The sequence below is a fragment of the Stylophora pistillata genome, chromosome 12, assembly GCF_964205215.1.
Source record: "Stylophora pistillata chromosome 12, jaStyPist1.2, whole genome shotgun sequence".
Taxonomy (NCBI): domain Eukaryota; kingdom Metazoa; phylum Cnidaria; class Anthozoa; order Scleractinia; family Pocilloporidae; genus Stylophora; species Stylophora pistillata.
In genome coordinates this window covers 21,263,701-21,283,926 of record NC_142530.1, presented here as the reverse complement: position 1 = coordinate 21,283,926, position 20,226 = coordinate 21,263,701, and the positions used below count along the sequence as shown (strand labels likewise).

Below are 20,226 nucleotides of genomic sequence, written 5' to 3'. Positions count from 1 at the left end.
TTAATGGAAAAATAGTGACTAAACTGAAAGCGTTACACCACGAAGTAAATGATGTGTCATTGGCAAATGAAGTGGAACGACTCAGCTGTCCATTAGAACTGAAACATGTAACCATTGCACAAAGTGGAATCTACACGTGTGGTTAATTCTACCGAATGAGTTGATTAAATGCAAATATTGCCAACACACCTATAGTGGCATGTAGTCCTGGGAAAAAAATTCATCTTATCCGAATCATCTTTTTTTTTTTTAATTAAAAGTCATTCAGACCTGTCCTAAAGAGAAACTCTTCACACACCGCAAATTGTCAACTACGAAAATATGCATGCAAGTTTACCAATATTTCACAAAAGAGTAAATTTTCTGTACACAAAATGCTGGGAAACGAATTTAAAGGGAAGATAAAGATCAACCCTCTGGCGTCAAAGTTCTTTTTACACGAGGTTCGTATCTCCACGGCTAACACGTGCAATTACGTAGAACGTCTTTATTTACAAGATAACCAATCATCAAACAGTCAAAATCTAAACAAACGCTTACTCTATATTATATTTGAAGAGCTGACATGAAATATTCCTTGAAACTGAAACGATCTCATTTCCTTTTCCGATTATTTTAGGTTTCGCGTGAGTTGGCGCGACTGAGGCACTCACACAGTTCTTTCCCATGTCTTGCGAACTTTCAAAATGCTGCTTTGTTTCAGATAAACGCCTCTTGGCCGTGTTATAAGATCCCTTCTTCTCTAACAGATTCAAAAGTTGTGTTAGATGATAGATAAATAGATTTAATCTTTCAAATGTCTCCCATCCTTGGCCTTTTCTTACTTGTGTACAGATGGCTTTTTCAAAAGCGAAACTTGTTGCTCAAAAACGAAGCTCATTCTTGTTCTTCTGTCCCGTTTCCTCCACTATTTTCTTTCTGGTTAAATGCATCCGTTGTCATTTTCTCCTTGCGTATACATCCATTCCTAGGTAACCCGGTTCGAAACTGCACAAAGCAAAGAAATATACATTGTTCTCTAAACTTGTGACCATGAAACATTCTTACTGTATTAGAGAAGATCTAAGCTGACTTAAGGTTTCAAGTGTTTTAGATTGATATAAGTTACGAATCGAAAGTTCCTTCAGCAAACTAATTTCCCGTTTACATCAGGTTACTGACGCAAAGGGATAGGCCGCTTTGTGCCTTGAGATACCTAACTAATGAACCCGATAACTACCAATTCCAAGCAGAAACATGCGGTACGCACTCGAGAAGTGGAGATCCACGCTGGAATTCACTACATCGTGAGGCAAATGATTAATCAAACTTACAATTTTTATCGCGATGACTTACCCTAACCTTTTCTGCGATATAAACTTTCTAAACATAAAGTTTGATTTCACTGATGGCTTGAAACTCTGGAATTGACTACGCTACGAGTGCGTCTATCGTAACCAAGAGGATGTCGCATTTAAACATCGCATGATGCATTTGACATCGGCTTCAAGTTTAGATTAACCATGTTTCGAGACCAACACAATTACAACGACGGGCTATTTTTTGACTAAAGAGTTGGCGAGGTAGAATAAACACGCTGCGAAGTTCAAACTTTCCAAGTATTCATGATGCAACAGAATTAACCGAGCGAAACAGATATGTCATGGGTCAGTTTTTTCATTGCTTTTGTTTTTCTCACTTTTAGAAGTGACATCACATAGCGAGTGTCATGATACGAGAAAACGAAAGCTCATCAACTGCGTTTACGTAGAAAATACTGAACAATTGAATCATATGGCACACATAAGCGCTCTAAACGCCACATAATCCTTAGGTGTTATTGCCACGCGTCCGCCAAACAGTAAGCATCGGAGCAACAGCACAATTATGACGATCGTTTGTGGCACTCTCTCCCACCAAAGTTTCGAACCCTATTCAAAGCTCTGTTTATAAACCATTACGCGTGTTGTGTAAAAATTTTGTGTCAACTAAGATTCTTCCTATCGCTCTGTTCTACAACCTAAGAGCCTGTTGTAATTAGGATTGTCAATTTTCAGGCCTGGCGTTTTGTGACAGATGTTAAATTAGTTTAGTTTACTTGCGATACATCTCATTATTAAATAGTTAGGTAATTATACCAAGGAGACATATTAAAGAATCAGCATGCCAAATGCGAATTTATCGGCTTGCCCAGCAACCAAAGTGATTGACTTTCATTAAAGGTTTAATTGATTGTAAGTAAGGCCAATATATTCTCGATTTACTGGTGGCTTCATTAACAAGACTACAAAAAAATCAAAACAAAAAGTGTGACCAGGGGGGGAGGGGGATGATACACCACGATATCATCGTGTTTGTATAAGACTTCCTTGAAAAAACCGCGTGAGTGTCGCGGTAGCAATGAAATTGCTTAAGAGTGGTGTCTCACTCTCAAAGAACTCTGCTTAAAAATCACAGACAAATATGATTCGTTAAATTGTACTTGTGAGCTAGTCTACAACTTTCGCATTCCACTTCATTTTTTTGCAGTTAACCCCTCCCCCGCCTGTTACTTCACTTTTGCTATTATTAACATTATATCATGAGTTTTTCGAAAGTGAAAATTACCTCGATCTCACGTGGAGAGCAGTCCGTCGAGGCTGTCCTTTAGGAAAGCTCTCGTGCAGACGGCAAGCCGGCCAGCAAAACATGAGCTTTCTCTTTTCACCGTTGCTGCTTGGAGCACTACTGTCGATTTTAGGTAAGGGTACTTTGCTAAATGCAAAATCCACGTGTTAATGATGTTGGTCTAGAGAAGGAAACAGCGGCTCGTGCAGGATTGATTCCGGTGAGATGGGCAGACAAGAATTTGTTTCCTATCTGAAACTTGGCTGAAACGAGGTGACTCTAAGCAGTGTTGCGTTCTTAAATCTTCCGCAATTGACAGCATCTGATTACACGATATTTGAAAACTAAGGCAGATAGAGTTGGTTAGGAAGAAACTAATAAATATCAAACGAGAAGCTTTCGAAAGTGAAAACCATTCGTACATTTTGGTTAACAGGCGTGTCAAGTTTTATATTCTACTAGTTGTTCTTGAGTCAGGCGAGATCGGATATGAATAACATAACGAAAGAGGCATTCATCCGAAGATAACAAAATCTGATTAGCGACGATCTTGCAAGCACAAAGAGCACCTCTTCAACTTAGCTCAACCATTACTGAAACAGCTCACATTTGGCTGCCACCCGTTTAAATAATTGTTTTGCGATCGGTTCATTCACATGCCGGTGGGCTCATATCGATCACAATCCATTCGATCTGTGTTTTTTGCTCAGGGTGTGCGCGTTCCAATAACAGAACTTGCAGAAATCTAATTCAATTTCAAAGGCATAGATAATAATGAAGATGATGATAATTCAAAGCTTATATAGCGCTGAGATTTCATAGGTAGATGCTCTCCAACGTTTTACAATATTTTCCAGATAAAATCTAATCAACTTTAGTTACAAATGGCATATCTATAATACACATTTAATGAATAAATCAAAGGTCAAAAACTATACGAAATACCCTGTAGATGCGTTTTTAACGCTGACTTAAAAATGTGCACGCTATTTGCGCTACAAACTGAATTTCAGACGGTAGTTTGTCCCAAAGCTTAGGCACTGGCGCCAAGGTAAAACTGCGATCAAATAGAGATCGCTTATCTGATGTCGTTCGTGCCTTTGGATAATCCCCCAGTAGACCAAACTTTTTCCTTTTTCACGCTAATTGTTTTCATCAAATTGAGAAATGAGTTCTTCGATACCTACGGATAGAGTTTGGAAATTCAAAGTCGATAGCGGAACGGAATTTCACACTCAGACTTGTTACGGGTGGTTATGTATAACCAAATCATTCGCAACATATGTTATGGACATCGAAAGAGGGAAGGCTTCGAAGCGACCTATTCCTTACTATGAGACAGTTAATAGGTGATCGTATAATTACACGATTTCAAACTATCATCAAAAGGAAACATCCACATTCGGCATGGAAGACTTCCAAACCACATTCGCTTTTGACAATGAATCAACTGTCACGTGTTCCTCTTAAAAAGGAAGTTACGTGGATGATAAATCGAGTTTAATTTCAAGGACCAGTTAGATGGAAGGAAATAAAACAAAAATGACATTTGCCATACAAAAAAATAAGTTAGGGTTTGTAAACATTTTGTAAACATTTGAAGAATCAGATGGAATGACCTCGGTATCACAAATTCAAACTAGGTTTTAAAAAATGTAAATATTTAGAGAGTGAAAAACTGAAGAGCTCAAGATATTCTTGACAAAAAGTTAAATCGGAGTAGTTGCTTCAGCACAACACTTAACAAGATTCCGCAAAGCTTGATAGTTAAAAATTATCTTGTTTTACCTACAAGACCGAGGTTTCCACTCGAGCTGTGACTACGTAGTAACAAAAGACTGTTAATTGAATGCGAACAGGATGTTTTGAAAAGTGAAAATAAATTCAGTTGACCTTTACTGTCAAAGTACTTCAAAACCACGTGGAGACATTTAACTGAACTCCAGTGGAGTTAAGAAAGGCCGACATGCGACTCACAGGCAGATCCTAATGGAAATTCAAGAGAACGAAACACGAATAAAACAGGACGCTCTTTAATTCCTTCTCATTTTTAACTCTAATTCCCATGACTCAGCATGAGTGATCTCGGGAAGACGGGGCGACTGTAGCAGTCTATTTAATAGAAATTTGTTACTAAACAAATGAAAAAAACCTTTTATATGCAATCACTTTTTGGCACTGCCCATTTCTCGTCTCAGTCTCAAACATTTGACTGTTTGAAAAGATTAGTGATTACTAATCACTGCCATCACTTAATCATTGTCCTTAAAAGCAGATCCGTGCAAGAATCAAACAAAATCGCAAATCTTCGGCAAAGCCGAAAAAAAAATCAAATCCACTCGTCTTTTGCATATCGATAGCCTTTAGTAAGTATATGAATGCCATGTAGTTTTTTCCTTGAAATACCTGTTAATTCCTGAGAAGAACGATGGAAGGCGTTTTCAACTTGGGCACAATTTGACGATCTCAAACACTTTCAAACAGGGTTGAAATCGGTCATGATTCACTAGACTCGCTTGTCAAAACTGCTGCGCTGGATAAAGCGCAGCTGTCATAGTTCCAATTTGTTGTATAACTTACCATGGTCTAAACACCATGATTTCATAAACATTAGATTTATTTGAGTATTCAAGAGAAGTAAAGAAGTTCTGGCTCTCCCACGCTTCGTAAAACGGTAGGCGAAAACTAACGATAATTTTAAGCGTGTGCCTTTGCTTAGAATTTCGTAAGATTAAGAATGACAATACCCGAGTTAACGATCTTTCAAAATAAGTAAAGTTTACTTTGGGGAAATAAATGTGGGATTTTTAAGAAGTTGTTGAAAATCGTTAACGATATACATAAAATCACGCTATATTGTGTCAGTGCGTGACCATTAAATAAAACAAAATTGTTTTTGTTTTAGAAATCCTGGCAACTCAAAAAGCGTAAAGAATAATGCAGATATACTGACTTCAGCTTGGATATGATATTCTCGAATTTTCAAAGTGCTTCATTTTACCGTTTGTTTAGTTTCATTCGTGAGGTTTATCACGAACAGCGTAGCCCGCCGCTGCAGCCACCGTCAAAACCGGCTTGGTTTTCGACGAATTCTTCGCAGCTCACTTTTCACATTTGTACTCTTTATATTGTTAACACAATTTTTCCTGAAAATTCCGAAGGAAACCGTTAAAGGGTTGACAATAAAGCCAACTAGTTCAAGCATGGTTTTGACTGACAAAACTACCCTACATGATTTGCATATCGCGACAATATATTATGAGTTACGAACACGGACTGCCTACTATACTCCCGAGAGAGCGAAAAACTTCCATCACTTCCCTAAGGGCAGGAACACGCAAAATATCACGGTCTTTCTTAAATATAGAATCTTTATCTAGTTCACGTGGAAAATAAACATGCGCTAATGAGGTTAATTGAATTACATAAAATTGAGGTGTTCGATTCTCGAAAACTAAGTAACGAGAAAGCTAAATTCTTGATAAAATACCTCAAAGAAAGGAGTAAAAGAAAGAGACCGCATACTTCCTCCCCCCCTCCCCCCCCGCCACATCATGCACAAATTCAACTATCACGCAAGCTCGTTCAACTTCTAGTCTGTCAAACAACAAATAAATAATGAACAGGATCGACGATAGAAAACTCTGAACATAAGCTTTAAATAGTCGGCTCGATCAATTTTTTTAATGGATTTTGTCGCAAAGAACACCAACACGTCGTATCAAGCGCACACGGAACACAAATTGCAAAGTCTAGACATTTTCAGGAGCAGCCGTTCTGATCGAGCCGCGACATAAAGCGACGGTGCAGATGTCAAACACACGGAGACCGCAGAATGGAGAAAACGGCAAAACAGAAAAAGTTTGGACTCTTACGAACAGCTAAGAATATAATACTTGATTTAAGGTTATTATTTACTTTGCTATATGACCTATCTGCATCAGAGTCGTGTCAATTTTTCTTATATCAGTGTCTTGATGGTCACATGTACACAACAGGATGGCGTGATTTTGTCTTTCTTCACGATTTTCAAAAAATTAAAAATACCAAATTCATTTCCCCGAAGTAAACTTTACATATTTCGAAAGATCATCAACTCTAATATTGTCGTTCGCAATCTTACGAAATTCTGAGCAAAGGCACATGCTCAAAATTATGGTTTTATTTTTTCGCCTACCGTTTTACGCAACAAGAGAGAGCCGTAAGCTATTGACTTCTCTTGAATACTGGGATTAATCTAATCTTTATGAAATCACGCTGTTTAGACTATGAATAGTTGTACAACAACTTGGATCTATGATAGCTTTTTCTAGCGCAGTTGTTTTGATATGCGAGTCGAGTGAATCGCGACCTATTTTAAACCTGTCCGGTGTCGCCAAATCGCTCCCAGGACTGAAAACGAAACGTTTTCGTTTTATTGGAAACAAATAAACTTTTCAAGGAAAAAACTACACAGCAATTGTATACTTTCTAAAGGCTACCTGCATGCAAAAGTACAGCGTATTTCGAGCTATATGAACCTTAAAACAATTAAGAGATGAACACGTATCCTCGCCCTAGATAGCAGAAATTTTAATGGTTCCCCGAGTTCTTTTGATTCAAGATCTTTGAAGAAAAATGTAAATTGGCTGTGTTACGCTGCCACGGACTCTCAGTTTTCGATTCACAAAGCGCTACAGACTTTCAAAATTACTGAGGAGAGTCTACCTTTACAGCGATGTCTTCTCTATGCCAAAGAGAGCAATGGAACCGCAGTCGCTTTCATTTCGTGCGTTTTTCTCTAACGTCTGTTCGCAAGGCGCCTGAAATAAATGCTGATGATCACGTGTTATGCTGTGGGGGCTAAAAATATAGATTCTTCTGTTAACCTATAAAGCTTCTTCTATCTTTTTTTTAAATCAGGTGTTACTGCTCTAAAGCCCAGGATTTCGGTGGTCGATAAGGCTGTTGTTGCACGAAAAGGTTCCGCTGTGACCTTGTTGTGCCTTGCCACGAGGGTTATTCGACGTACGACCTCGAACTCGTGGGAGTTTAATGGACAAGAAATAAAAAGCAACGACAAATTTATAGTCTCTGAGTTATACTATCAGACTGATGAAAGAATGGGAAACTTTTCTCTAACCATCAAGAATGTTTCAAAGAATGATGTCGGTAATTACACTTGCATAATCTCCAACATACACATGGATAGGATGCTTGAGGCGAAGGAAAATTTCGACCTGTCACTTCAGGAAGAAGGTGAGTTTTACCGACATTTTTCTTTTCTTCTCCGTCAAAAAGTGCTGCAGCTCATTCTGATATCTGCGGCCACTTAGAGAAGGAAAGAGAATTGTATCCTGTCTTCATGACGTGTAACACATCACAAACACACATTCCTCACTCCCTGGAAAGTCTCCTTTTCATCTCTTTATCTCTCCCTGCCTTGTTCTCCACCGTTTCTCTAGAAGAACAGAACGGAGGGAGCCCATTTCGCTTCTATCCCAATTTCCCCCATATGCCGGGATCGTAAATAAGTAACGTGAATGATTTAGGCTGAGTTTTCAAAAACTTAGAAACCGCAATAAAACCGTGATGTGTAAATTGGTGTCTCGCCCATTAGAGTATCTTCCCAAAATCAATATCACTCTAGATAAGGTGTCGAAGGCAGCTTCTGTAGGTACCATGTGAGCTTCCCATCTCAGACCAACTTCCATCTGTATCTGAAAGTGTCCACAAGTCAACTCACCAAAAGTTCCTTTTTTCTTCTAACAGTGCTAAACGTCACTTCCACCCAGACAAACATCACCCTCTATGAAGGAAGCACAACAACTCTCCATTGCCGTGTAATTTTTTCAGAAGCTTTCACTACGGACGCATATTGGCTTTTTAATGGCAAAATAGTGACTAAACCTAAAGCCTTGCACCACGAAGTAAATGGTGCGTCATTGTCACTAAAACTGAAACATGTAACCCGTGCACAAAGTGGAATGTACACGTGTGGTGCCAACTCCACTATTGGTTTACAAACACACGACATCGCAGTGAGTGTACATCGCACACAAGGTCCAGCTTTATATTTCACAAAGAAAACCGAACCGTATGTTGGAATTGTAAACGGTACAAATGTTACTTTACATTGCCTGGGAATCTACCCAGCAGCATTGTTCGACGACGCTTTCTGGCTTTTTAATGGCAGCCAAATAAAAAGCAACAAGCACTTCGAAGTAAACAATGGTTTCGTGGAGAATAAAGAAGAAAATATCAAAAAGAGACTTCTCAGCTTGACGATATACAATGCCGAACTTGAAGATAGTGGAAACTACTCGTGCGTGCTTAACACTTCGCATGGCTTGCGGAGAAAAAACATCAAGGTTAATGTGACATTTTTTCGGGGTAAGGATTTCCTTCTCTTAACTTCTCCGATATATTGCGATAATGACAGCACCACTCCCTGTTCATTCGCGTATAGTATAATCCTTTCTTAGAAAAGAAGAAAAAGAAGTCGTTTAACGATAAGTATTGTTCAGTGATTCGCTTGCAATAAAAGATTACTCAGTACAGCATGGTGTCAACCTATAGAGATAACCCAAATTTTAGCTTAGGTCATCGATAACCGAAAAGACGAGCTCGCTTAAACCAATTTCGTAACCATGATATAGTAACAAACCTGCTGAAGTTTTAGTGCGGACTTAACTCCTTAAACTTTTTTTAAATTACAGTATTGAAACCAGAACGCCCAAGATACGTATTAAACGAAGAAAAGAAGCACTTTGAGCGAGTACTATACATATCTCTGGGATTGTTCGCTGGAGTGGTAACTACCATAGGAATTTTGGTCAAGTTGTGGTATCAAAGAGGACCTAGACTTCCTCCATCGAGTAAGCGAACGCAATTGTTTTATCTGTACGTATCAACGTTTCATTCCCGCAAAACTTCAACTACCTTGACCAGAAAAATCCGATCAAAAATTTCACAAGGAGAATGTCTTCGTGTTTGGCCTTTGAGAAGTACGCCTTATAACTTACGCTACACTCTTTTAGATTAAAATCGACGTAAAGAAATACAAATACTCTCAACAGAGAAAAATAGACAGTGAAAAAGCCATAGAGATTTTAGTTTCCTAATTAGAAATTTGGTTTGGTCTCACGACACCCAATCATCGAAAAGTGTCGTAACACCATTTTTTTTAGGACCGGCAGCTATCAGCCTAGCTATTTAGCTACAATCAGCTGCAAAATGAATTGAAAAGTGTCACCACCAAAAGAGATAATTGTCCTGACCATGTGATCCAACGGCATAATGTGTCTCCCCACTTCCCCCTTTGCGATGTTGGCAGGCAGTATCATGTACAAAACTTCGATGAACAACATTGAATCGGGGAAGGAGGGCAACCTTCGGTTTTTTGCACCAAATTACTGCTTGGTCATTTGATGAAGTAGGGAAAGCACTCTTTGTTCAAGGTGTCTCGGCATTTTTGCATTTGTAAGATTGTAACTATTAGATCTTGTGAGTTTTTCACTGACGATTTTATTCTCCACAAGACATTTTGCGTATATTTAACCTTCTTTGAGTATCTGTGGTACCTTTGTGAATTTTTTAAAAAGAACAGAATGAATTTAGGCAAAGACTTAAAATTTGTTAACAGTTAATCTAAAAACTTTTCTCTTCATAGTAAAACCTTGTCCGGATGAAGAACTAATCTTCAAATATGACGTCTTTGTCACCTACAGCCGGAGAGACTCTGACTGGGTGAATAGCGAGCTACTGAGCTTGTTGAGTAAAAACCATGTCAAGTATTGCATCGACAAGTTGCATTTTAAACTTGGCCATCCCATTTTAAATTCCATCACCGATAGTGTGTACCAAAGCCGTTACGTGTTGGCAGTGTGGTCGCGAAGTTATGCAGCCAGCAAATTCTGCAAGCAAGAGCTCGACTACGCCTTACAGAAGAGTTTTCACTGCAGTGATTACTCAGTAATATTGATCGGTCTTGAATCGATAAATCCCAAAACATTACCGAAACCATTACGAGCGAGAACGTTTCTTAACTATTCCGACAGTGTGGATAGAGAAGGCTGGGAAAAACGGCTCATAAAGCATCTTAAAGGATCCGCAAATAACAAGTTCGCGCATGTGTTGGGAACTGTTGTTTGACTGCAGCGTGCATCGCTTTATGTCACTCAGACATTTTTTATTTGTCAGTCTTTCCTTTCTAGTGTTTTACTTTCTTTAGAAAGATGTACTTTGTTGTTTCCTTCACAATGAAGGTGACTATACATTTCATTACAAACGACTCAAGATACTTTATATCTGCCGAGGTTAGGTTTGGTTCATTGGTTCATTGGTTCATTTATTTCAGACTATTTACATGAAATTAACTTAGATAGAAAAGTAAAGTTGCAACAAATGATTACAGAATAAAATAAATAAAGTACAGATTATAAAAATGTGTGTGGTGGCCAAAGTAGCAAAGGCTTTCTAGTTGGCCACCATTAGTTTGGAAAAAGTAAGCTGTGTAACCCCAGGTAGTTCGTAATACCTTTGTAAGAAACTAATAGGGGGCAGGGCAAATAAGATGAAATTAATACCTAGTTGGCATAGAATAACTAAATGGGTCTTTTCAGTCTAAAATCAAACCCCACAGTCAGGACTCAACTCTAACTTTTTAACTTATTAGCCAATTTCAGTTTGTTTACCAGCCAAACTGGCTAATGGACACCCCCATGTCCATGGTTTAAGAGCAGTTGTAGTCCTGAAGTGTGTGTGCAGTTGATCCAGTCTTGATGTAAAAACCAAGTCCAAGTTGCTGAAAGAAGAATCTTACGCCAAAACATAACTATGAAACTATGGCCGAAAGTAACTGAAAAGGAACCTAATTAAGATTATAAAGAAGGGAGAAAGGATGACCGACTCCCAATCCCAGGGGACCCAACTACCAGCACTCTATATCATGGCCTCTCCTAACCAAGCCTCATGGAATTGTCTGACCTTTTGAGTTTGTTTTCCATCAATATCTCGTTACTGACTTATTCCCAGGTCATCAAGTGATTAAATAAGGAGGAGCAGCATGTTAATCAGTTCTAGGAGTTAACTCGTGGACCCCTGAAAGTGACTGGTATCTAATTTCTCCTTACAATATCACCCCCAGATCAAACATAAAAGGTCTCAAGAATAAAGGAAATGACCACCGATTAAAGAAGCAATTAATTGTTGAACAAATTCTCTCTGTCAGCACCTTAAAAATGCAACGTTGAAGACAAAGACGAACCGAGGAACAAACAGGGAAGGATTTATAAGATCAATTGCTCCGACTGCCAAGCCTGCTACATCAGTGAGACTGGCAGAAACCTCACAACAAGACTGACTGAACACAGACGGGCGACGAGGAAAGGTGATGTCAGCAGGCACATTGCTGAACACCATTGACTTATCAACCACAACCTGGTTAGCTCAATTGGGAGAGCGCCGGACTGCTGTGCGGGAGGTCGAGAGTTCAATACCGGCCGGACCAACACTCGGGATCTTAAAATTAATTGAGAAGAATATGCTACCTTTCTTTAACATCAAGAAATGGGTTAGATATTCTAGTCTTCTCGGTTGATTCGTAATAGACTTAACGGCCTGCTCTCAGTTGGCTTGTTAGCTCAATCGGTAGAGCGCTGCACTAGTATCGGAGAGGTCAGTTGTTCGAATCCCGTACAGGCCTGATTTTTTTTTTTTCAGGTCTGATTTTCGCTATTGCATAAATAGCGCTATCTACTGCGAGGATCGTGCATCATACGTATCTAATTCCGCAGTTCAAAATATATGAACTTCATATATTCATTGCATCTGATCTACAAGGATGTTAACGAAAAAAGCATAAAGAGGATACAACTTATAAATTGTTACCGGTAATAGTTCTCTCCAAATATGCCTCGCCTTTTAATGATGTGAATTTTTTACTGTAAAAATTGTTCTGACAGGTTTGAAGGAGATTTTCCAATGTAGCACATAAGTTACGATGAAATGTTTACAAATGTACAACCACAAAAGAGCTTCCAGATGATGACCAAAATTGAATTTTTCGTTACATTATTAAAACATTTTCAAACAGAAAGGCGATGAGAGAAAAAAAAAAAGTATCACGAGGGGGACACTGTTTGATTAAACACCAGATTAGTACTAGACTGTACGGTGGACAGTGCTAAGTGATATTTAGAACCTTAGAGCGAGATGGCTCGTGATTCGTTATCTTTCCTCAGGGAGAAATGCTTGTTCACAGATATGTGTTTTTTTTCGGCGACTGTAACATGAAGCATGAATCAGATAAGGCCTTCCAAAGATGCGCATCATACAATATCATTGGATAATGCAATTCAAGACTTTTTCGTTGGCTTAGCCATTATGGTAAGCGTACGCGTCAGCTTAAAATTAAAAGGGAGCTAAAAAATGTAATAAAATTTAATAATTTAATTTAACGTTTTTAGTAAAACAATTATTCCAGTCGCGCTTGTTGGATATGAGATGATTATAGCCAACTCGGCGCTATGCACTTCGTTGGCTATCTATCATCTCATATCCAACAAGCGCGAGTGGAATAATTGCTAAATATCTGTTGGCAGAACAAATTACTCAGTACTGCCTCCAGCAATAATACTGGAAAGAGAACCTCCGTTAAGGGAACAGCACTACAGTAAAAACAAAACGTTTATTTCACAACTTCTATATCATACTTAAGATTTCAAAAAAAATTGTTTTTGCTTAAAAAAGTCTATCCCAGGTTTGAAGATGCTTTCATTACAGTCATGAAAAAATTTTCTGCTTCAAGTTGAGTCAGCCCACTCTTGAAGCGCGATTTTACCTCTTTGGCAATACGGAGATGCTAATTACTTCTCAACGAGCCAAGTAAGCCCGTATAAAGCTCCAATGAAAATCAGTTTCAGGCTAATAATGTTTTTCTTTTTTACACACACACACACACATGTAGATGCTGTAGTTCAATTTTATACTTGGTTCAAATTTTATTTTCCTTTATTCTCGGTCATGTTAATGTATGATGATGAGTTTGAAACAAAGGAAAATAAAATTTGAACCAAGGATAAAATTGAACTACAACATATACATCTACATACATACATTAAAAAAATGGAAGATAATAGCGTAGATCTCGAAAAGTCAAATCATTTGATATGGGCCTGTCCGGGAGTCGAACCCGGGACCTCTCGCACCCGAAGCGAGAATCATACCACTAGACCAACAGGCCGAGACACCATAAATATGGGGAAAAGATTGTATATTAACAATTATTTTTATCTTTGTGACTTATACTATGCTTAAATCAGTTAAATTGTGACTTACAGATTTAAAGTGATATAAATAAAGTCGTCAGGTTATTTCCTTGTGTTCGACAATCCATTATTCTATTCATCTCAATTAGATATTTCTAATCTCGTACCCAGTTTTCTCTCAGTTTAACTGTGACTAAAATGTTGACCGTGGAAGGTCTGGGTATGAGACTGAGGTATTCGGCTTGGAACTTGGGTTTCATCTTAAGCCGCACACTCCTTTCGCTTTTAAAATTTTACTCAGTACAAGTATGCTTCCTTAGAATATCTAGTTTTCTTTGTAAAAAAGAAAAAGCGGCAATTGCATATTTCAACGGTGCTATTTTCACTCTTAAACGCTGATATTTTGACTCTATTCTGTAATTTCTCGATTTAAAATAGTAACGTACTCCTTGTCACGCAACTAAAATTAAGACCAAGACCGTGTTCTTCGTGGCATCTTTGGCGTACCATCAATACATCCTAGTAACTCTTCAGTGCGTCGAATTCCAGGTGTGAAGGATCGTGAAGAAGTTTGATTGACCTATACTCCTTAGATCAAAGGAAGATATGTAATAAAAAATTCGATAAAATTCGAATCGTACCACGTTAGCGGACGTTGAGAAGTATAGCAGTTTATTCATCAATTACCACAGGCACTCGAAATAAATCAAAAGTCTGAAGGTCTTTTGAGTTCGATCAGCGAATGTTCGCGTGAACATTCGCTTGACATTTATGTTCGCAGGGAAAGGGAGTGGTGCACATATTAAAGACACTCTACTGGTATTGTGAATGAGTGACTCACGAGGTCGGCGCCTCGCCAGATTAAACGTCAGTTGACCAAGTAGCCTCAATAACTCTTTCAGAATCCATATATAACCCACCGCATAGTACGTTCCTCGGCCTTTTTTTCGGTTTTGTTTCCTATTTTTGGCTAGAGTATCAACACATTAGAAATAGTTTAGTTTAATCCATTCGCCACGGGGAAAGGAACAGGAAAAGTGCATGTTTCCTTCTCATTCGGAGTTCACTTGCATCAACAAAGAACTATTTTTACTATTTTTACATCAGTCTTCTGGATCTTTCCTGATTTCAAAGGATTTATATTTAACATTTTCCCATCTTGCTTCAGGTGCGGCCTGTTGGTCTAGTGGCATGATTCTCGCTTTGGGTGCGAGAGGTCCCGGATTCGACTCCCGGACAGGCCCATACTATGTATTTTTCACAATTTATGAAAGTATTTTAAATCTTCACTGTCTTCTCTCATTCTTTCTTTTTTCCTTTTTTTTTAATTAATTTTTTAGAATTGATTTTTAAATTCGTTTTCAGTTCTTTTTTTCTCATTATTCATTATTACTTTATTAAGAAATTATCATTACTACAATCCTTATTGTAAGTCACTATTTTTTCTGCCTAAACAGTCTTTATTGCAATCATAATCACAATAATTGTCTCCGTCATTATTATTATCATCGTCAATGCCATTGTCACTTATTGGTAATTTTTATCAACATTACTTTGTTAAAAGCAAGAGTTGCACACTTACAACAAATTATCTGTTTATGGGCTGCCTCTATATGGTTAAGGCCTAACCGATATCCTTTTCTATGCTTGTGAATTATCCTATGAATGTATGTATGTATGTAAGTGCGTATGCAAATATTTATACAGGGTAGCCCAGTTCAGCAAAACATGAAATCAATATTTTATTCCAAAAGTGATCCCAATAAGGCTCACTTGAATGCATAAAAAAGAATAATAATCATGTAACTGAAGATGGTGCATACTGATCAGAAGTATGCGGGGTCGAATCCTATTGGAAGCACTCAGAGTTCTTTTTATTACATAAACACCGATAAAATCCCCAATGATATGTACACACCTGAAAATGATGTTAACTTCAAACATGAAAATAACACTGTTACTAAGGTTACATGATAAATTGTACCCATCGGCCAAGCAAAAGTGAAACAATTTGGTGTTTATATATTAAATAGATAACATGACCCCTTGAACAAACGAATTTTCTCTTCTTGTGTTAAAAAAAAACACACACTTTTTTGTTTCATTCACTTGTGGAATATTTTTCAACACTTGAAGAGAAATTTCGTCATCTCCGCATGTATCCTCTATTTCTCCTACTATGTATTTGTCATTCACTGAATAACATCATCTTCAATAATAATCATGCCTCTCAATATGAAAACAGTCCATATCGATAATTTTGAAACTGACTTAACCCTTTCACTCCCAAGATCGCAAAAGTAATTCTCCTTACGGCCTTCTATGAAATATGTATGATGTTAGTAGAGAGATTTGGATTTGGATCAACTAAGGAAGCATTCATTATTTATGGGAGGGGGTGGGCTGGCAAGATTTTCAGTGAGATTTAACAAAATATCCTGACCCTGCTCTATAAGAATTAAAAAATGTCATGACCCCTGTAGTTGTTATTGCAAAAATTGCTAGCTCCCCTCCCCCCTAGGACTATCAAAGCAGCTAGGTTAAAAGAAGTGAAAAATATCTTGTATGGTGGGTAGTAGAAATGTTCCACAGACTTAAACCCATATTTGTAGATGATATATAGCAACAAAAAGCTTTTGACCCCCTACATTATTCCCAAATTTTTCTGATGACCCCCCATTTTAGTTCCTGAATTTATCATGACCCCCCCAATATTCTTGCCAGCCCTCCCCCGCCATAAATAATGAAGGCTCCCTAATAATCTCCTGATTTATATTTTTCTTTATTCTAGACATCAGTCTGCTCAACCCTTTCAGTCCCACGATCTCATTCATAATTCTCCTAATGTCTCCTATACAATTATTATGTGAGTTTTGAGAATTAAGTCTTGGATCAACTAATAATCACTCAATTTATACTTTCCTTTATTCCCATCACTTTTCTGTTTGATATTGTATTGATATTTTAGGGAGAAATTCTGTCTTGATCACTCATGGGAGTTACAGGGTTAATATTGTATTGCTAGTGTACGGAGAAATTCTTTCTTGGTCACTCAAGGGATTTATATCTACATTACTTATGAGGGGACAGAGCTGAATAATGTATACGCATGCGCCAGGTTTTGCCGCGGAAACACGGATTTTGAGTTGTTCGCATGGTTGATTTCCTATTCTGTTGCTTTGAGACGTCGTTTTCCTTGCCGCTTTCCTTTTACAGAACAACCTCCAAAAACGTGGTACACCCCCTAAAAATTTTCAAAAGTTAATTTTCGCCTGAAAACCTAAGGAAATAGGAAAATGCCTTCCACAAAAACAGAGTTCCTTGGTTTAAAAGTCAGCCCATATTATTTTCCGCTAATTTCGCTAAATTTTAGACCTAGGACCCTTGAGCCCGCGTTGTTGACCGCATACCCTCTGACTTAGCATTTCATTATTCAGCCCATATTATTTTCTGCTAATTTTGCTAAATTTTAGACCTAGGACACTTGAGCCCACATTGTTGACCGCATACCCTCTGACTTAGCATTTCATTTTTCAGCTCTGTCTAATGAGGGTGGAATACCCACTGCCTCAACAATATACTAAGGACTATAAAGTGTTCTAATATTTTCCCAGTGGACGTAATCAAGGTTCATAACACATCTTTACGGATATTCAGTTGTGTCTGAAATGAAAGTGTTTATATGAGACAAGTCAGTTACCCTACTTAAAATGAAAAATAACTCTGATCTAGGTAGTATTCTGAGTTTTAAAATGGAAATGACACAATTTAAGGGCGTAGTGACACAATTGTTGCCTAGGCACACAAGGTTTCATGATCTACAGCTGGAAATATTTTATATAAAACAAATGACAAACAAAAATCTGAAAATATGCACGATAAATCTGTTTCTGTCTGACAATTAATATCAGTTTATGTCTTGGAAACTTTGGCAACAAGCTAAAGCATTTTACAAATTTCATTGCCCTCCAAGAGTTGGAAATATTTGACAAAATAGCAACCATAATTTTATCATAATTTGTATTTTTTTTTTTTTTTTGACAACTTGAGGTGGATAGGAACCTTAAAATCTAATAATTGAAATGAATCAATCATAATTTGCAGACTGGTCAGAGTGGTGTCACAGAAGATGACAAAAAAAACATGACAACTTCTGATCTCTTATTTTGTTCCTAGCTTTGCGCTGGAAATTACAGATGTGTCAAAAAAATGTTTGTGGGAACCAAGACAATCACTCTCTCTTATAATAAATAAATGATAAGTAGAAATAAATAAAACAATAAATAACGATCAAACAAGCAAAGGATGTTCCTGCAAAACAATGCAGCTCTGCTGCTTAGAAAATTGAGTATCATTGTCATGCCTTGATAGATGAGGAAAATGTGGAGTTTGAAATGACTTGAAAAACTTAACATACAGGTTTTGTAACGTTTACCCACTCAAAAAGAAAATTAAAGAAAAAAATTAAATTGATACCTACCCACACGATGTGTGGCGCGAAAACTACTGGCTGGGTAGCCGGGCTTTTTTTACTTGGTGGGTGGAGGCAAGGCGGTGGAGAGTGGTAGTCAGAGGGGACAACTCAGACGTTCCGATCCTCTCTTAGCAGTTCTCCACTCGATATCAACGACTTTTTTCAAGAAATTAAAAATTTTGTAACCTTTTGCATTGTTTTTTTGTCACTATCAACCTCCACATGTCGCCCTCAACTGGACTGCGATTGAACATGGCCATGGGGATCAATTTATTCAATTCTGTCGTGAACGAAAAAGAAAAATAGGAAATGATACATTCACAAATACTCTTTAAAATTCTAGATCCTAACCGACCGTAGAGATATTTCTGTTCGATTGACAATTTTTACTTGCTTCAGCTGGTCATTCATAAACCATGCTGTGTTACCTTATTCTCAAGCGATGTTGTGAGGTATTCCATCGAGTCCAACGCAAACAAGAATTTCAAATCGTGGAAACTAAGGGTGAAAAAATATTGAAACCCAGAAAGAGAAAAAAAAATTTGTTAAGAAAAGAAAAAGAAAATATACCGTCCGCGGGCCTGTCCGGGAGTCGAACCCGGGACCTCTCGCACCCTAAGCGAGAATCATGCCACTAGACCAACAGGCCGCTGCTGCAATCATAGGTCGAAATTATAATAAATATTCCAAAAGTGTCTTAGTTTACTGTCACGATGAATTGTCTCTTCGCGAATAATAGCTGTGCGGTCATCAACTTTGACGTAAATTGGTTTCACCATGGGATTTTCATTATTCGCATCTTATCAGCTATGTCTTATCGGCACTTCCCTATTTGCGAGGCCGAAAATAATCAAAAAGTAATGACCACAGTAAACGTGGCTCTGCACCGTGAACCTAGTTATCAGGTATTTCGGCAATCGATTAAAATTTTGGCAGATTGCTGACGGATAAACTCTTGATTTTGAAAAGCTGAGATAATTGCGAGTGTTGCTTTGAAAAAAACAGAGGGTGGTGGGTGGCGAATCGAATGCAGAGCAGTCGTCTTATTTCTAAATGCGGTTTTCGCGCCGTTCTGGTCACTTAAGTCGTGCATGGGACCGAGTTTAGCGACTATCTCGCGCGGCTAACGCATGGCCTGCGTCATAAGGAATCATTGTGACGACAATCTTTATTTCACTAGTTTTTCGCGGCAAATGCAAGTTTGCACTTTTTGCGAGAGAGGAAAAAAACTTCGAAGACTTATCGGAGATGAAGTGGGTGACTGCGCTAATAGCGCTTTCGCTTTTATCTTTGTTCTTAAATGTTACAAACAGTGCTAACCTGGAAGGTAAGGTCTTTCATTTGTTTAAAAACACTTTTTTCTCTTCCTTAATGCCTCTCGAGTAATAACTTGTTCGGGCTAAACAATAGGAACAGACGCAACCTGGCTCTTCAGGTCAACCGGTTTACACTTGTTAAAGCATAGTTAATTCCCCTCTACTAACTATGGTTGAAGGAATCGCTCAATTTTCGTTGTTGAATCTTTCGAGTAAAGACGTTTGAACTTTTCGCAGAACACACTCTCCGGAAAAACCATTTTCCACAAAACAAAGGTTTCTAGTTGCTATGGTAGCAGCCCGAGTGATTTTGAGTTAATTTCTTTTTAGCGCGCGCTTCATTAACGGTTACGTTGCACCAAATTCTTTTTAGTTTCTTTCCAAATAAACAGACGTTGATCATTTCAAAAAAAAAAAAAAACAACCAAAAGGTGTGCGAGGCTGAATAAAGGTGAAAATTTTTTTATCATGGAAAATTAACTGGACATATTGCAGTTACCACACATATTATTATCATCAGATACAATGATATATGAAATTCATATATTTTGAACTGCGGTATTAGATACGTATGATGCACGATCCTCGCAGTAGATAGCGC

The 20,226-nt window shown here is 38.0% G+C and overlaps 2 protein-coding genes, 1 long non-coding RNA gene and 3 other non-coding genes across 7 annotated transcripts in view; 3 read left to right on the top strand and 3 right to left on the bottom strand.

The window, feature by feature from the left end:
* Positions 1 to 472: 472 nt before the first annotated feature.
* LOC111337406 (uncharacterized) lies at positions 473 to 2,201 on the bottom strand. Its single transcript, XR_002695490.2, has 2 exons — positions 1,336 to 2,201; positions 473 to 987 (listed from the first exon to the last, which is right to left on the bottom strand). It is a non-coding gene; the product is annotated as an uncharacterized LOC111337406 (long non-coding RNA).
* Positions 2,202 to 2,592: 391 nt separating this feature from the next.
* LOC111337405 (uncharacterized) lies at positions 2,593 to 10,872 on the top strand. Of its 2 annotated transcripts, none has more exons than XM_088741706.1 (5): positions 2,593 to 2,719; positions 7,489 to 7,824; positions 8,338 to 8,958; positions 9,285 to 9,443; positions 10,238 to 10,872. In XM_088741706.1, exons 1-5 carry the CDS (start codon positions 2,668 to 2,670, stop codon positions 10,717 to 10,719), a joined length of 1,650 nt encoding a protein of 549 aa, XP_088597832.1. In that variant the 5' UTR covers positions 2,593 to 2,667; the 3' UTR covers positions 10,720 to 10,872. The 2 variants fall into 2 exon arrangements, with proteins under 2 accessions (XP_088597832.1, XP_088597833.1); XM_088741707.1 differs by lacking the exon at positions 2,593 to 2,719 and adding an exon at positions 6,167 to 6,492.
* Positions 10,873 to 13,738: 2,866 nt separating this feature from the next.
* Positions 13,739 to 13,810, bottom strand: Trnap-cgg (transfer RNA proline (anticodon CGG)). The gene has a single exon. It is a non-coding gene; the product is annotated as a tRNA-Pro (tRNA).
* A 1,197-nt stretch (positions 13,811 to 15,007) lies between these two features.
* Positions 15,008 to 15,079, top strand: Trnap-ugg (transfer RNA proline (anticodon UGG)). Its single transcript has one exon. It is a non-coding gene; the product is annotated as a tRNA-Pro (tRNA).
* Positions 15,080 to 18,886: 3,807 nt separating this feature from the next.
* On the bottom strand, positions 18,887 to 18,958 carry Trnap-agg (transfer RNA proline (anticodon AGG)). The gene has a single exon. It is a non-coding gene; the product is annotated as a tRNA-Pro (tRNA).
* Positions 18,959 to 19,378: 420 nt separating this feature from the next.
* LOC111337428 (uncharacterized) overlaps positions 19,379 to 20,226 on the top strand; it is a 3,888-nt gene continuing 3,040 nt past the window's right edge. The window contains exon 1 of the mRNA XM_022943719.2: positions 19,379 to 19,636. Coding sequence (XP_022799454.2) covers positions 19,558 to 19,636 — 79 coding nt within the window. The 5' untranslated portion in view covers positions 19,379 to 19,557. The remainder of the gene's footprint in view (positions 19,637 to 20,226) is intronic.

What these genes read in the sequence shown, in the direction of transcription:
- LOC111337405 (XM_088741706.1), top strand. Translation starts at nt 2,668, where the DNA reads ATGAGCTTTCTCTTTTCACCGTTGCTGCTTGGAGCACTACTGTCGATT. An exon ending in CCTGTCACTTCAGGAAGAAG is followed by an intron (nt 7,825 to 8,337) that starts GTGAGTTTTACC and finishes TTCTTCTAACAG; the next exon opens with TGCTAAACGTCACTTCCACC. An exon ending in TAATGTGACATTTTTTCGGG is followed by an intron (nt 8,959 to 9,284) that starts GTAAGGATTTCC and finishes TTTAAATTACAG; the next exon opens with TATTGAAACCAGAACGCCCA.